The sequence below is a fragment of the Microtus oregoni genome, unplaced genomic scaffold (assembly GCF_018167655.1).
Source record: "Microtus oregoni isolate MIOR12 unplaced genomic scaffold, Mior012 000000F_ref0000247, whole genome shotgun sequence".
NCBI classification, from domain to species: Eukaryota; Metazoa; Chordata; class Mammalia; order Rodentia; family Cricetidae; genus Microtus; species Microtus oregoni.
This window is the reverse complement of record NW_024543059.1, coordinates 9,360,948-9,379,792: the sequence shown is the minus strand read 5'-3', so window position 1 is coordinate 9,379,792 and position 18,845 is coordinate 9,360,948. Positions and strand designations below refer to the sequence as shown.

Sequence of the window (18,845 nt, the reverse complement as noted above, 5' to 3'; positions counted from 1 at the left end):
CTTCTATTTTATCAACAAAGTTTAAAAAAATAGTCTATTTGTTGTAAAGAAAATCATAGTTGTGGCTGTGGAAACATCCAGAAAAGCATCCATATCACATAAGCAGGAACACAACAGAAAGGGCTTCAATCTGACTAATCACCCCCCAAACAGATCCTATGAACAGGACATCTTTCTTTGGAAGCACAGTAATCCCTGTGAAAGCATCAAGCTTGGAAAATGGCAATCAGACCTCACACAGAGCTTTCATGCTGCTCAGAGGCAAGGCTTAGGGTTGAGGAAGTGCAGAACAGAGAAATGAGGAATAGGTTGAGAACTGACTTCTTTATACAGGCCTGGGGTTTCACATCCTTTTCTTTAATACCACAAAGCTGTGTAAAATGGAATTAGGACAGACACTGTGCCTTCCTCAAATTAATGTAGGAAGAAAACATCTTTGCTATTTCCAAACAAAACACAGAAGTAAAGAAAGATATTCATAGAAACTGTCACTCATTTCCCATCATGAGGGCAGTAAAAAGAGGTTGCAGTCACCCAAAATTCAGACTGCTTCTTCTCTCTTCTTCACCTCCATCTAGGCAGTCACCACTACATTTTGTGGATTGTGCCTCCTGACATCCCATGATAGTCACTGAACAGTTCATATCACCAGCACCTCATGGATCTTTGATGGATTTTGAAAGGAGATTATGTAATCCTGAGACAGTGCTTCATGTTTTACTTTTGATCCACGGTAAGTGGATGAAAATATAGGTTAGCTTTTATTCCCATTGCTTAAAGCCTTCTCACGATTCTCCACTGTCACTGCAACAAAGTCCAAGTTCCGTTAAATAGCAGACCAGATTCAGTCATCTTCATTTATCTTTATATTCTTCTTCTCTAGAGGGTGCCTACAGATGTATGTACAGCACAATTATTGTTAGCTGGAGTGCTCCTCAAGCATTCCAATGGCTTCATGTGCTATTACTCTTGGTTTTGACTAAATAACCTCTCATCTGGACATTTTACTCAAGGACAAAATTAACTTTATATACTTCGCTTCAAAATAATTCAATATTTCTCCACATATGCCTTAACACATTGGTATGATTTATTCATTAAGCTTTTCCCTCTAAGAATTCTCGCTTCCTCAGATACATACACTGTACCTTAGTCATTTTTATATTATTGGTAGTTATGATCAAGTATCATGTGGTATGTATTCAGCACACATTTGATGAATGGTTAGATAAATATATGGGTAGATAAATGAATGAGAGCCTGTATAATGAGATTAAATATAATTTGGAATAGCAGAGATCTGAGTTTGAGAATCAATGGCACCACATTACTTGGTTATGATATTTAATTTTTTTCTCAATCCTCTGTAAAATAATAATACTAGGAAAATGATAAAGATTTCATGGAATTATTCACTTAAAGGTATAATATAATTCCTAACACATAAATATATGTATGTTACTAACATTTCACTATTGGGGTGATAATAAAAGTATGGTAAAAAAAATAGATATTACTCTTAAGTGAACAAAAACTACTAAAGAGGGAGAATTTCTAGAAATAGGACTCTGAATACAGAGAAGAAAAAGGAAGACTATCTTGCTAAGAGATGAAACCTAAAAGGTCATTTGAGGACTGTGCTTTAGAGATATTACACAATATTATGACTTGAAGACATTTTTAAGCAGCCAGTTGGAAATGAGATTGGGTTGAAACATAGATTTTACTATCCAAATAATTAAGGTTGTTCTTTGGCAGTCAAGCAAAACAATAATTCTGACTTCTGTTATAAATAATATTCATGTTTATAAGTAGTGGATGCTTATCTAGGTGCTTAGCATCTCATAGGACTTAATCCATGTGAAAAGAAAATGGAAATTAGTTTTTCTGCATTTTCACAATACTTTCTCTACATCCACACTAAGCCTTCCAAAGCTACTGCGTCATGTTTTGTTGACTTAACTATCCACTTAAACTTCCAGTCTAAATTATGTCAAATTTCTTCAAACATTCTGCACATATAAGCTGATTAAGTAAGGATAAAATATAAATATAAAAATCCTCTAAAAACATTTCATAAACCAACATCTTTTCAGACATCATGATGGTGAGCTGCACAGAGACTGAGAAATTAGATGTGTTCCTGCTGTTTCTTTCCTCTAACCTAACATCCAAATGTACTTCGCAGCAAGTGTCCTTTTCCTTTCCTTGAGTCCTCTGTTTTATTCTCATAAACACCACATTTATCCGTACTGAGAACTCTTACAGAACAATGTCTGCACTTGACGTCTGGAGAACGAGTGTCCCTAGTTTCGGCAATGAGTTAAATAGGGGTTCATAAATTTAAGAACGTGATTAAGAAAATTTGTTATTATTTAGAACCATGTTTTCCAGAATTATTAGAAAATGTTTTTCAAACGGCTTTCCCTTAATATTTCTTTAGTTATGTTTCTGTTCCTCTGTCATATAATCAAGCATACATTTCATTGATGAGTCACTTTTTCTACCACATGAGTTTATTTCACCTGAAGACCACATTTTTATATCCTCTATCGTTAGATTTTTCATGTTCAAAGAATGCTAAAGAATAAAAGGAATCATGCAACCTAATTAGAGTCCACCCCAAATCCCACAACATGCATTAGCTAGAGTATTGTGAGTCTATGTTGGATATAATAGGCTTCATAAATATTAGCCTTTGTATATAATATAATGCAGACAAGTTGCTTGTTACCTTGTGTTTTAGGTCATAAAGCATATTTTTAAACAAAAAAGGTTTATTGCAATTAATCAGCAAAGGAAGTAGTAAACTAAGAGGACAATCTCTATGGAAATACACTTTCTTTAATTTAAAGAATAGAAAATAGAGAATAAGATTAGGAGCCATCCACTGATGATACGGCATGACTAGACAGGGGGCTCATTGCTTGCACAGAGGAGCAACTCCCCAGTCACACAAAGTTCAATATAATTTGAAGCAGAGATTGGTCTTCTGCATCACTTCTAAGGAGTCAAAGATCAGACACATAAGTGAGATATTAAGTGGTTTGACTAAGTTACTCAGGATCTTTACAAAGCCCACAGAATAATTACATTTTGCGTTCTTGCATCAAATTCTGCAAATATCTAGTGCTTCTCCTCTCAACACCCAGCAAACTCCTGCTACTCACTTGGGATAATTTCTAGACTGAATGAAGGGCAGAATCTCAGAGTCCTGGCCAGATGGAGGGAGTAGTAAATCTCGGAATCGTTCTGTCAAAAGAAAAAAAAAGGAATTATCAACTGTGAAAAGTTCATCAAGAGAATAATTTCAAAATAGAATTGGTTTTCTTTCTACTCTCTGCATGTATTTCATGACTAAAATAATAAAGTAACTGAAAATATTTTTTAAAAGTATATCCTTTGGTATAGACTTGTAAAATCTTATCACTGAAACATCAGAAAACAAACAATGACATTAATTATTAGAGATGTATACTGCTATTACTTATATGAGTTGAAAAATATCAATTGTAGCTCTCATGTTATGTGGCAGGCATTTGGCAGTGATGAGTGTCATAAGATCAACATTAGGACTAAGCATGCCACTATACACTGCTGATAATAAAGAGCAGTTATAAGAGCTTGTAAGAGTGATTTAGGGTTATTCTGGAAATGTGAACTTTGCAATGATTATTGTTAAATCTTTCTAGTCCATACCCTGTAGCAACTTTTAGTATGACTGGGTAGAAAGCATGAGGGTATACAAAGCAACATTTTTATAACAATCATAAACAGAAATATCTAAATTTCTCATAAACATGAGACTAAGAAACCTATTCTCTTCGGATAATAGAACATTTACTAATAGAAGTAAACTGAATGCTTTTATTTGTAGATACAAACCGAATCATGTTGTAAACTTTTGAGGATGGGAATGCACAAATATCATTTTATAGAGATAGAAAGCAATGAAATAATGCATTGTGTCAGCACAGTATATATAAAGCCGAAGAAACCAATGAACACAATAAGGCAGTCAATTCCATTTCATGGTAAATTTTAGGAAGAGTTAGATGTATTCAGTAATGAAGAAGCAAAAAGGTCATTGTGAGTAATTTTTTTAATACTTCATATTCACTAAATATGTTATAATGAATGAATGTTTCTCAATATTTCAAATGTACTAATTATATTATCACGATAACTGAATGACTGAGTTTAGCGTAGTCAAATGAGGAGAGGAGGTCATGAACCAAGATTTAGTTGAATGGACTTTAGGACATTTAAAATTCTTAAGGAAGGCAAGGAGAAGATATGACAGAGAAAAAGGCATGAATTATATTAAATGCTACCTTACAATACTAACACTGCCTCTCTGCCTGCATTGTTGAAGTATTTACTGTAGCAAAATTGGGCAAGGTAGAGCATCATGATTCATTAGGGAACAGCTGAGTCATTGTCTCCACCTGTAAATCTAGAGAATGAGTACTACTGACCAGCTTACACAACCAAGCTGCAGCAGTGTGCTAACCTAAAATGTCAGTGCTGCTGTAAATCTATTGCCTCTAGAGGTGAGCACTCTGCCTCAAATACTAAAATCTACACTTGACGGCAATGCTCCTTCCCAGTTACTGTATGCTACAAAGATAGTCACTTGTAAGCCTAACAGAAGGCCACAAAGAATTCCCAAGAGAAGAGGCATACAACTTCTTTGCACATGTTCAACCAGAATCATTTCAGTTGTCCATCACAATTTTTGTCTTTGTCACCCAGTCTTTACAGCAACACGCTTGGGGGTGAAACAGTGGGATCCAAGAACGGCCTTTTATTTTCTGGTTCTATTTTGAAGTGTAGAGTTCTGAAGCTGAAGCTCTCATTTTTTCCTTTTGTATTTACTCTTTAATTTGCATCCAAATTTTTGAAAATTTATGAAACATTAACTACTGCTGGGTTGTTATATTTAATCTATGAAGTTATTATTTGTTCCAGTAGGATGATATCAACTATTTTTGAAAGTTGTCTGCTTTCTTCTCTTAAAAATATTTCTTTTATTCTGTAAGATTATAATTAAATCATTTCCCTTCTCTTTCTTCCCTCCAAACCCTTCTATTTACAACACTTGCTCTCTTTCAAATTTATCGCATCTGTTATTTGACGACACATGACCCTGCCTTTTATTTTAAAGGAGTACTTTTCAATGTTTGCCTGTTTCCAAATACTTTTACTATTCAATCCTTTTCTAAAATAGATCCTGAAAATGAAACTTAAGACCCAAAGAAATCAAGAAGTTTATTGACCACGTAAAAGAATGTTTTCTCTAAAACGTATAGCAGAATTCACTGGGAGCTAAAAGCACGCTTTGAAATTTGGAGACTGATTTCCAAGCTTGCTTAAAATGAAAACGCTTCAGCCTCTCAGATTCCTGCCATCAGTTACCAACGGCCATCCCGTTCTTCATCTGATTCCACAGGAAAAATACTTTGATTTTTCACTTGCCGACAAAGGAAAGTAAAATGCCAAACTCAACGTGCTTATTCAACCGACACAGGATTTTCTTAGAAAATAGCAGATTCCCAACACTATTGCTCAGGCCTTTCACAAGGCATCTTCGAGGAAGTTGTTAAAGCCACTGACAAGAACCAAGGGACTCGCTGCCATGATGCAGTGATGAGCTGACTAATGAGGTAGAGATGTCTGGAGGTGATTTTCCACCAGCCGGGAATTCCTTAATTGATACGAGCTCCTACAGACTTTCAACTTCAGTTTATTTCTCTCTAATTCAATCAACAAAACGGGCCTGGAGGACAACCTATACAGAATTACATTAATGTGCGCCGTATAGACAATCCCTTATGACACAATATAGCTATTCAAGAACAAAATTAGAAGGAATATTTCCCAATTTAAAAGTTTTGTTTTGATATATTTACTATGCCCCAGTTTCATGTTACCTTTAGGAGAAACTAATCAATCATCCGATTATTGGCAATGCGCAGTACATGAACTACAACAAGGATTTGTGTAATGACAATAAAAATCATGGGAATCTATTTCTGTTGTGAGAGTGGAATATTCCTATCACTACCAAGAAAAGGAGGAAGATGAAATGATTTAAGAGAAAAATTGACAGTGAGGAATGATATCCCTTTATAACCTAGGAAAAATCTTTTGATTACAGAACTTAACTAATCTTGTTCAGTAACATACTTGAAAGGAACTTGTTTGCTAGAGGCAAGATTTGAGCAACTTCAAATAATTGTGTTTCTATAGGTGGTCTTTTTCCCTGTTTCTTTCACTATTATCGTCAATATGAAAATGATGCTTCACTTACTTTGAATACTCAAATATCACAGGCAAGAAAGGGAAGTCATATAAAGTATCTCTCAAAGGTGACAGAATTGCCACAAAATGAGACATTTACTGCATTTTTATTAAAACATACAATTTTATCCTTTTTCTTTTAATCTTTATATTACGTCCAATTTACCAGTTTTGGTTGTCTTTTTCAAAAAGCACCGAAATCAAATCCTTAAAAACACTGAAGTTCCCCCATGGTATATTTGATCTTACTTATAAAGTTAACTGGAATAAGTCAACCATGGTGGTGCATACCTTTAATACAACACTTGAGAGGCTGGGGCAAGAAAACTGCAAATAAGAGCCAGTCGTTACTACACAGTAAGTTTCCTTCTTGAAAATGCATCAGAAAATGGGAAAAATAAATGGAGGTATAAAACAGGTAATATTAGAAATTGTGTTGTCAAGGAAACAGAAACTACCCCCAAGCAATATAAAATGAAACTGTAAAATCGATTCTACCATGATACTTATCAGATTTTACATTGATTTTTTTTAACACAGAAAGCTTTATGTCAGTATAAATATGTGAAATTTGGTCTTTGTAGACAACTGGATTACAATGAGAGGTATCTAAGACTGCTAACGTATCGCTATATATGTATATATGTAACGTATATCATATCTGTTTATCTATCTATTAACCATTTATATATCATCTGTCATCTAACATCTAACTACCTATCTGTCTGTCTATTTTTCTATCTATCTATCTATCATCTATCATCTATCTAATTTCTATCATTTGCCTATTTATGCAAACATATACATGCAAATTCTTTTGGTTCTTTTTTTATACTGTGATGCTTTTTACAATAATTTTATACTGAAAGATTAAATTATTTTATAATGCCGACAAGTCTTTCTTATTGTATACTTTACAATACTTAAAAGCAAGAGATTATAGCAATAATGATATCCAACAAGACCTTGGATATTCTCATCACTGCAAAGACACAAGAAGGTATCAATGAGACATGGAAACGTATGCATTTGATTGTTTATAGTGATCATTTCATAGTATATGCCAAATGTTATATTGTATAACTTGATTATACACAATAAACTTATTAAATAAAGTTAACATCTTTAATAAGTAAATCACCCTCTACTCATAGGAAAGCATGAGTTCAGACCAATATCTTAATATTAACTCAGTAGAAGTATTGGAAGAAGGCCACTTGTTGGTTCCCAGCTGCTCAGCCCTGAGATAATCACACAGAAACTATATTAATTAATTTACATCTTGGCCCATTACCTTTAGCTTCTTTTGGCTAACACATCTTAATGTAACCTAGCTCCATTAATTTGTGTATTGCCACATGGCTGTGGCTGTCTGGGTAAAGTTCTGGCGTCTGTCTCCAGCAGGGTTAAATGGCTTCTCTCCCACTCTGCCTCCTTTCTCCCAGGATTCAGTTTAGTTTTCCCCGCTTACCTAAGTTCTGCCCTACCACAGGTCAAGACAGTTTCTTTTTTCACCAATGGTGCTCACAGTATACATTTAGAAGAACACGAATCTTAATATCTCTGCTTGCCTTGTCCAGCTTGGTTTATGCCTGCTTCCTGACATTTGATCTGTGTAGTACTCATCACATACTTCTATCTTTTAATTAAATGAGAAGAAAATAAGCTAGTGGTGATGTAGTCAGTAGACACATTTTTCTCAAATTCCTCTTCAAAGGGCTTGTTGCTCAGCTCTAGAATTGGCAGTCAGACACACATCATGACCATTAAGCTCCTTCTACAAAGGCAATGATTTCCCCAGAACAGTTCCAAACTCCAAATGCAGAAAGTAGGGATCTTCCAGCCCTATCCAAACAGATCTGATTATCAATATTTGCTCTAAAGCCTATTATAAATGTGTCTGCATTGGATTGACGCCGTATAGCAGCTGCTCAACTTCTCTCAATCCAATAAATTTGTTCTTTTGTCAAGGTATTGATTTTTAACAAGAATGTTACATTAAACAAACAAACAAACAAAACACAGCACCAGTTTCATTGGAACACAACTTGCAAAAAATGAGACTGGCAGGCCTAAATTTTGTACTGAGAGGTTCTCTATGAAATTTGCCAATACTAGGTGAAACACATGTGCATGTGACTAAGAAGGACTAAGGTCAGGAATGAACTATTTCCCATATTCCAGATGTTTCATAAACATCTGAATTGTATATTCAGAGGCTCACTGTTAAAAAAAAAAAAAGTCTTCTCAGACACAGATTCCTTGCAACAGGTGCCACTACCTGATATGGCCGAGAGGTTGGTACAATGCAATTCCCTCTACTTTTATAGCATGATAAAAACCATTCTTTTTACTAGAGGCCTTGAACTCCCTTTTGAATCCATTCTTACTCGTTAGACTTAGAAATCTAAGAGGAGAGCCCGATTTCCCTGTGACATCGTATCTGGGACTCAGTGAGTAAAAAGCAAAGTATAAGGCATTATAGAAAGACACCCACTTATTTGTCAATGCTAACTCTGTTATTCTGTAAGCTCAGAACTGCAAACTTTGCTGAATACGCTTCTTGAACATGTTGGTTATTAAGAAATAAAAGAAAGAGAAAAGAAGATTAGTAAAGTGTTAGCATATCCATAGAAGAAACCCTTCTAATCCATGGAACTACAAGACAAGCTAAATATATTTGATAAAATTCTCCCTTTTCTCCCTCATCAATAAAGGCCAACAAACCCTAATGGAAGACCGTTGAGAGTAAGATCAATATTTAGGGAAGCTGGAAATTTCTTCACATTAAACATTTGTTTCCCTCACACAACAAAACATTTACTGAATGGTTCTTATTTGCACATTCTATGAATAGAGAAAATTCTCATCAAGGCAACTCTGCTTACTGCAGAAACAAATGCTCAAAACAAAAACGATTTCACAGTCGTTACAGACATGTGTTGATGGGGTTTTAAAGGGACTTACAAAATTACTTAAATTACTTAAAGAGGGAAAGAGGAGCATTACTTCTAGTAACTCAAAATTAATGGTTTTCAAGTTTTGATGTTTATTTTCTTAGGAAAAATATGCACATTAATCTTAGCAAAACCAATTACTTCTAACAATGGAAATTAAGGGGCAGACTTAGAGACAGCCATATAAACTGAAAAGAGATAGAGGATAAATTTGCTGTTCTGGAGAATTTGTTTAAATCAAATAACTTTGTTCATTACCATGGTAACTAGTGCTGAACAACAATGGTTTCTATTTAAAGTATTGCTTTCAAAACAACATTAAAAGCATTCATAATAGACAATTTTGGATAGATCAAGAAATCTAGATCTAGAGAAAGAACATTTTCTTTTTACATCTATAGCCAAACCTTCTTTACCAGAACTCAAAAGGAAATAGACAACAATTTTAGAATAAAAATGTCAGCTGCCCGTTTGGATTCTTATGAAACGTCCTTTCCACAAATATCAAGGCCATTGTGAAAACAATACAAAACAAAACCTTATTCTTCTGTCTTAAATACAGGCACACAAAACAAACGCAAAACATACTTTTCAGAAGACAACAGAAACGCAAAACATGTGTAACCAGAGCTAGTAATTGAGTTATACCAGCTGAACCCGAGAAGAGGCGTTTCACCCTCTCTGCTCTGGCCATACCTCCTGAACTACATTCCATTTAGATTCTCTCAACTATATGAAAAGGTATCTACTTTCACTAATCCTTCAGATAGAGTTAAGATATTAATTCTAGCCTTTGCCTCCCTGAAAAGATTTATAATGTGACATCTATAATGAGCAGAGAAATGATTAGAAAGAATTTGTGTGTTGTAGAGAAGGAAACTGAACAACAGGCAGGACCTGACAACCCACAGGTCTGCTGGCTAGCAGGAGGCAGAGCAAAACCAAGCAGAAGCATTGCAGAATCAAATTGCCATCCAGTATTTTTTTTTGATTTCTTGGTTTGCACAGTTTTCTTTCCAGACAAAGCACTCTGTTCATTTCTCCTCCCTCTTCTCTTTTTTTTCCTTTCTAAAAACAATCTTATTTTACATACCAATCCTAGTTCCCTCTCCCTCCCATCCTCCTTCTCCACTTAACTCCCCCATCATACCCACTTCCAATCTACTTCTCAGAGAGGATGAGGCCTTCCATGGGGAGTTAACAATGTCTGTCACATCACTTGAGGCAGGATCAAGGCCCTCCCCAGTGTATCTAGACTGAGCAAGTTATCCCTCTGTAAAGGGAAGTTTTTGTCTCACCTGGTCTTACAGCAATTCAGTCCCAAAGAATCACACAGGGGCTTATATTAATCATAAACTGTTTGGCCTATTAGCTCAGGTTTATTATTATTATGAACTAGCTCTTACAACTTAAATTAACTCATAATTCTTGTCTATGTTTAGTCACATGGCTTGGTACTTTTTCTCAGTAAGTCATTCTCATCTTGCCTCCTCTGCATCTGGCTGGTGGCTGACTCTCTGCCCTTCTTCTTTCCAGAATTCTTAGTCTGGTCACCCTGCCTATACTTCCTGCCTGACTAACAGCAAATCAGCATTTTATTAAAATAATATGAGTGATAAATCTTTAGAGTGTATAAGAGCATTATCCCACAGCATCCTTCTACAGGGAATGGGCTCCAAAGAGCCAGTTCATGCACTAGAACCAGTATTTATCCATTTCCTTCTAGCCTAAGGATTATATAGTGAGAATAAACCACACCTAACATCTACATGACACCACACCTGCAACATTTCAGCACAAGTCTGAAGGGAAACAATGCAGTATTATAAGAAGGAAAACTATTTTCAATGGACCCGTCCACTTTTGAGGAAAGCAGTGATAAAATTCTATCCCTGTTGGACCCATTATTCTGCTTCCTATTTGTTAAGCGTAAAATTTAAAGACATGGAATGAGCTTTTGGAAACTACAAACAAACTTCTTTGCCTCAAAACACATCAATGATTCGCTGTCTATAAATGGATTTCTCCTAAGATGTAAATTCTCTTTTATTGCTGTGGAGGCTATGCGGTAACAAGAAAAACACCGACAAGGGCAAGAAAGAAAACACAGGTTCAAGAAGAGTGAAAGCAATTATCAGAGGCACTCTTGGATAAACACATTACTGCTACTAAGTTTCCTTCAACACAATCCACCTTTTAAGGAAAATGCTCTACTGAACAATTGTCACAGCAAATACATTGTTAAACAGTGTTGGCACTGAACAAAAGTAACACCTCAAAAGGATCAAGGCTCAGCTTGATACTAATTCAGTTTTGGCTTTCAGCACAAACTCTAATACTACCTACGCTCATATTCAAAAAGGAATAGGCAATTTTGTTCAGGACTCAAAGAAAATGCAAGGCTGTGTGTGTGTGTGTGTGTGTGTGTGTGTGTGTGTGTGTGTGTGTTTGTTTAAAGTGTTCTTGCCTAAAACCTGGGCTATGAAAATTAATACCATGAAGTAGTACATGGTCTTTCGAAATCTATCAAAACCAACCCAGCAGTATGTCTTTTGTGTTCTTAAATATAGGACACACTGGATACAGACAAGGCCTAAAGAAAATCCACATCAGGGAAGAGCAGCAAGTAAATAGTGCTGTTCTAGTGGACTGTACAGTTTTCCGTAAGCCCCCCAATTCCTCCTTCATCTGCTTTCCTACTGCCAGGACCTCTTTTCTTTTAATGCTGGTCTTTAATCAAATTCTGCCCAGGACTTAAGGGCCAACTCAGAAGCTCAGTCTTTGAAAAGGTCTTGATTGATCATGCTGAACAGAAAAAATATTTTCACAGAATTTCCTCAGCTCACAGTTTGATGACAAGAGAGAAATTATATACAATGAGTGCAGCCCATGAGGTAAAGATTCTTCATCGGCCCTAGGACAGAAATTAAAGTCCAGTTCCTTTGGCTTAGCATTAAATTTTTTTTTTTTTGCAAAAAAAAGCCAAAAGATCTCGTGTGTGTGTCTGTAGCTCCCCCTCTCCCAAGACCTCTGAATATAAACCAACTACTCAGCCCCATGAACACAATACCACTGTCTAACGAGCATGTATTTATTATTTCTCCTTGCTTGTTTTTTAAGGTCCACTTTGGCCATACAAATTCCTTGTATGTTTTGGCAAGCGTCTGCATTTTCTCTTAAAGATCTTAGCATATTAGTCAGTTTTTAGCAGTTCCTAATCAAGTAATTCAAACATTAACTGCCAGTTTGAATAAAGTTTGGATACCAGTTTTGTCTATTTTATAATCCTCTGGTTTTTGCTTTATAAAAATCCTCCAATCTGTGTAAAATAAGACTTTTATGCACTGGGTGGAATTAGTGGCAGACCATAGCTTTTTATTAGGACAGGTGTAAGAATGGGGTAATGGAAGACTAGTTTGTGCCTGGTCTTGGTGCTCTATTGAGCTTGTTCCTGGACAATGTGATGTTAAGCAGTGTTTGTTTTCTGTTCTCTTAGCTTGAGAAGGATCGACAGCTGGGAGATGCTGGAGTATGGAATTCCTGTTTCTCCAGGAAGACATGTGCAGTAGGTTCCCATCAGGCTACTGGAGGCCCAAAATGGTGAGAATATTTCCATCTAGACAGATGGTTGGAATATGCAAACTTATGTCTGCTCCTTCTTTTGTTATATAAGGTTAACTGGGAATGGCTGTCTTCAGGATACTTGGTCCAAGGTGGCTTCACTGCCTAAACAACAGAATGCTAATGACTTGATGCCTCAAAGTGTTAAAGCAATTAACTGTTTGAATTGTCCTTTGTATCATGTTAAAGAAGTTTTTTGTTATACCACAGTACTATTGTGGTAATGTGGATGATTTCAGTTTTCACTGGAATGCCCTCCTGGTACTATTCTATGGTTTCTGTATTACTATTTTTCAGGCATCTTTGTATTCTTTACTTATATTCATAAATCCCTATGTCCCTACCCTCACAAGAGGTGTTTTTGCCAAGGCTAGTCTCTTGATAGCTAATCATTGGCAAAATAGTTTCTCCTGAAGGCAGGCTGCTGAGGGAGAAGAATGTTTGGTACTTTTTAAAGCAGCTCATTTTTCCTAGCCCTTGCCAAAAGTCCAAGATTTTTCTCTTAACATTTTGTTATGAAGACCTTATAACTCCCAGAGACAATAAATTCATGAAAGCACAGACCTATTGGAGACTGGTTATTGCTTAGCCTTGTCCACAAGGAGGTTCTTGCTGTTCATGGAGCTGTTCTACCCAGACACTGGGACCATGGAGTTCAGCTGATGAGTCCCTGTATGGAAAACTCCTGGAATCCTCTTATCAAGATTACATGAGAGAGGGGATCTAGCCTGGCACATAATATCTCTGACACTAATCCAGAAAAATTGCTGATTTTTTTTTTACATGGTTCAGCCTTTTATATGCTGGCAGCATACAGCTTCTGTAATGATTCAGTCCCACAACACGGCTGACACTTCCGGGTTCCAGGGCCAAGCATGTGCGGACAAGCCCTCAGGCAGAAGTGCCTAATGGTGCCAGGAATCTTGATTTTATTATTTTTATTGATTTTTATTGAGCTCTACATTTTTCTCTGCTCCCCTCCTCTTCCCTCCCCTTCAACCCTCTCCCAAGGTCGCCATGCTCCCAATTTACTCAGGAGTTCTTGTCTTTGTCTACTTCCCATGTAGATTAAATCTACACATGTCTCTCTTAGGGTACTCATTGTTGGCCCCAGGAATCTTAAAGGACCTGTGTGACCCATGTGCAGCATGGTTGCATCGACGTATGGCACCACTATACGAGCCCTTGTGCACATGTGTGAGCTCCATCATCTGCGTAAGATGTAACCACCCCATCCCCCTGCACAGATGCACAGGCAGCCCTTAAAAGCTGGAGGCACCATCTTCATACCTCTCTCTCTCTCTGAACACTGTCCTTCACTAGGCCTGTACACCGCCCTCCATCCAATAAACTCTTAAGCAGGTTTATTGGCTGTGTCTTGTTTCCTTCTCAATTGGGCCAGGTAACTTCAGCTTCTATGTCTATTCAAAGGTCTATGAACACCAAACTTTATTATGTTTAAAATACACAAAATATTGTTCTGTTCCTTTAACTTTTAAAGAAAATTATTATTTTTAAGTGTATGTATGTTTCACTTGCATATATGTTTGTGCAGTACTTGAGTGCCTGTTGCCTCTGCAAGTCTGGGGAGGGTGTTTGATCTATTAGAACTGGAGTTACAGATAGTTGTCTGCTGCCATGTCGTTGCTGGGACTCAAACCCAGATGCTCTGAAAAACACAAGTGCTCTTAACTACTGAGCCATGTCCAGCCCTCCTTTAGTTGAAATGAAGTGAATATCGCGATGGTTTTATATTTGCCACCTTAAGACTCTTACCTGCATTACTACATTCAATCTTGCTTTAATTTTGTTGCTTTTAAATATTTCAAATTTCTGTAAGATATTTTTTGAGATTATAATCACATAATTTTCTGCTTCCTTTTCCTCCTTCTGATGCTTATCAACTGCCCCTCCTTGCTCTTTTTCAATTCAAAGCCTCTTTTAACATTAATTGTTGGTCCATATGCATGTATGTATATATATACATTACATAGAAATATATTAACAAGTAAATAACTTTGTTTTAAAAGTTTTAATTTCTTTAGAGAACAAGAGTTCTCTTATTATGCTTTCATTATAAGTAAATGAGTAGAGCCCACCTTTTTGTCTGTGAGGTCCTTGGAGCCTGGCCCTGCTCCCTGCTGTGGAATGTAACATCATTTTTCTTTCAAGCTCAGGATTCCCAACCATTTTCCCTTCCTCCTAAATGCACTCCATTTAAATAAGTACCTCCTGATACCACTAGGTAGAACCAATTAGGACCAAATGGAGTGCAAATGATAATAGACAATATGAAAATTTTATAATCATGAATTAATAAAAAGTCATTATGTGACACATATAACAGGCACTCTATTTAATGTCTACCTATGATTACCTACTGGTTATTGAATTTGTCCATAGCAAAAATTTAGACTAATTATGTGTGGACACTGTGTACATAACACTTTTGTTATAAAAATTCAAAACCTTTTAAAAATCTACTATTTAAACCATTAAAATAACAGTAAAATGCTGATGCTGAAATTATTCTACAATAATCATATCTAGCACAGATATTTTTAGACAGAATGGTAATCAAGATAGCAGTCTGGGTTCATATGTTTGAAACAGAAATATGATAAATTTTGGAAGAGAAACAAAATACTAATTCAATTCTTTTGACTAACGTTATTATTGCAGAAGGAGAAAAACTATCTTGCACACTTGAGGCTTCATGACTTCTCTAAATTTAATGGGTGACTCATGCAATCAGAAGATGCAACAAATGCAGACAAGTGTGAAACTTGGTGACTTCTCTCCTGCTATGTAGCCGTTTCAGTTACATCGTGTACATTGCGTATAGTAGGCTTCTCTCGGAAAGATAAGTATGGAATAATCTTTTCTTTATTTCCTGTCTACTGCCCATGGTAGAGCATATTTTATCACAGCAAAGTCAATGCTAAAATTCACAACAAGGATCTGAAGCGATGGCTCAGTAGGTAAAAGTGACTGCACTCAAACCTAGTGATCCAATCGAAACCTATTTTGGAAGGAAAGAACATTCCTCCACTAGCACACTATGACTCCAAATGCACGCTAGGGCTTACATGCAGCTTCATGTATGTGAGCGCACACACATCTTAATACGCATACACACTAATAATAAGTCATATCACTTAAGAAAAACAAACTTGTGATGTTCAAATTCTTATATTCTTTGTCACTTCTATACATAGTGCTCTGTTCATAATTTTAATTTTGGATGAAAATTCAGTAATTTCAGATCTCTCAGGAGAATGTTCTCATTTTTCCTCCAGTAATTGTAACTTTGTTGTTTCCTGGCAGTTAAATCTTCTTTTGAAATATTGTTTCAATGAGTGACAGAATTATTTAGGGTTTCTCCACATGCATGCTTGGCTACATTACGTGAGAAATGTCTTACTGTAGGCAGAATTGAACTCATTGAATAGAATGATCTTGTATTTCTCTCAATATTAGAGCACACTGAGGGCAAAATTGACAATATTAAATGCTCCCGATGGAGATAATTAAAATAAATATTAAAGTTATTATTTATTTTGATGAGATACTAATGTTCAAAAATAACTGAGAAAAACTCAAACATAATAGCTAGTAAGCAAAGAAATAATTAAACTGCTCAATATCTCTGTAATTTTCCATATATTGGAGTACTTATTTTGTTGATATATTTTGTTATGCTCCATTCTTTTCAAGGCATTTAATACTCCTAAATGGTACATACCTGTCCAGTCTCCCACTACTTTAAAGTGGACACCAAATGTTGCCTTGGTTTCAGTAGGACACTGAAAAAAATTGGATTAATTGTTATATATTAGAAGTATATGATCTGATCAAAACTTTTATTCTGATAATAAGTCCCCCGATCAATGGCTAATAGAAAAAAATCAGGATAAAATTTATATGATAAAAAAAAGCAATGCTATCTGATCATTTGGACATCTGAATTGCTCTAAAGATCCATAAATAACATATAAAGCAAAAATACAGACAAAATTTAATAGCATATTGTATTTAACTATAAATCCTGTTAAAATATCTTTTGAGGCAAAATATAGGAGCCATAAGGAAGAACTAAGCACTGAAGAATAATGATATTTGTGTGTCATATTCAAAGGCATCAGATATTTTGCATCGTGAGAAATCAATGAGCAAAAAATTCTAAATATGATATGAATTTCCATGTCTACTGTGACACTGGTCAAAATATATTTAATATATTTTGTCTTTAATTTTCAGGAAAAAAAATCTGCTTGACACCTGTAGAGACAAATGAGTTTCAAAATGCAGGTAAAAAGGGTTATTCTATGGTTCCAGAATACATTTCAGCCAGTGATGAGAAGATATTTCCCTCATTTTCCAGACTGCTAATTGCTCATTTACAATTACCAAATTTAACGTTTTTCGATACTGGATATTTTTTCCCCAATCCATTTGGTAGTGTTATGTAGCCTGAAGTTATGACAGGATGTAAACTGTAAACTTTTTGCCATGACAGTAAAAAAGAAGTATTATCCTAACGACTCTCCAATTGATTTAGGAGTGTTGGCTAATGTTCCGTGGTAGGGACTCACATAGGAAGGCCATGTACCTGCTAAATCACAAGAAACTTAAATATAACCTAATGACTATGGATGAAGATTATCTGATAGTGACCACTCAAATTGATTCAAGGCTACCAACCTAGCCATATAACCTTTGATCAACAATTTGCCCTGATTACAAGATATGCCAGGGTAAAGATGACGAGAAATTATGGGAGTGGCCAAACAATGTCTGGTAATCCAGTTTGAGACCCATACCATGAGAAGTCAGAAGATCCAAGCACAAGAGTTTGCGTGGGAATGACCTAGGCTCTCTGAACATATGTTAGAGCTATACTTGATCTTCTTGTGGGGCTCCTAACAGTGGGAGCAGGAACTGTCTCTGATGTGCTACCTGCTTTTTTGGGACTCTTTCATTCTCCTGTGTTGCCTCATCCAGCCTTAGTAGGAGAGATGTCTAGTCTTACTGAAAATTCGTATGCCATGGCTGGCAGATACGTGCGAGGCCTGCCCTTTTCTAGAAAAAAAAAAAAAAAGAAAGAGAAAGAAAAAAGTGGAATAGATGGGCAAGGGAGAGCAAAGATTGTGGGGAGAGAAGGGAGGGAGGGAAAAATATGATTGGGCTGGAAAAAATTAATTAACAAAAAATTAATAAAAATATACTGGAGAATCTTAGCTCTCTGAGACAGGAAGCAAGAGCTCAGATTCAAAGATATTTAAAAGTTTCTGTCTATATTTCTTTGTTACCTCATCTCTCCCAGAGGGAAAAAAATAGGGAAAGTACCATTCCACAAACTCTAAGGCAAGCAGAGGCAAAACACACAGGGGACTGGGTTGGGTACCAATGGTCCATTGAAAACAAAGAATGAGCTGCCATTCATTTATTGAATAAGTCACGCAAGATACTGCATGTAATTTCCAAATATTATAATTGAAACTGTGTTCCTAAAATTCCCATCACAACCTGGAACCCAGTCCAAGATTGTCTGTTTTAGTCAATAGACCTCTAATTGTTTAGGCAGAAACTGAGATACGAGTTTGAATTAAAATCCAGTTTCTAGGGGGAAAAAAGCAAGTCCTGACCATTTACACTTCAAAATGAAAATGGATTCAGAAGCTGGCCCCTCTCACCATCTCCAATGTCAACACCACGGTCAAAGCAATCATCGCACCTCTACTAGATGACCTTCCTATGTATGTTCTTGCTCCTTTGCCTACTCTTTTTTTTTTTCTTTTGTGTTTTTTCGAGAAGGGGTTTCTCTGTAGCTTTGGAGCCTGTCCTTGAACTAGCTCTTGTAGGCCAGGCTGGCCTCAAACTCACAAAGATTCATCTGCCTCTGCCTCCCGAGTACTGGGATTAAAGGTGTGCTCCACCACCATCCGGCTTCCCTGCCTACTC

General features: G+C 36.1%; 1 protein-coding gene across 2 annotated transcripts in view; it reads right to left on the bottom strand.

Annotated features, from left to right (window-relative positions):
- Nox4 (NADPH oxidase 4) overlaps nt 1-18,845 on the bottom strand; it is a 90,338-nt gene that overhangs the window by 21,084 nt on the left and 50,409 nt on the right. For both annotated transcript variants that reach the window (XM_041649700.1, XM_041649710.1), the window contains 2 exons: nt 16,627-16,687; nt 3,171-3,252 (listed from right to left, as the gene is read on the bottom strand). In XM_041649700.1, the coding sequence (XP_041505634.1) occupies nt 3,171-3,252; nt 16,627-16,687 (143 nt within the window). The remainder of the gene's footprint in view (nt 1-3,170; nt 3,253-16,626; nt 16,688-18,845) is intronic.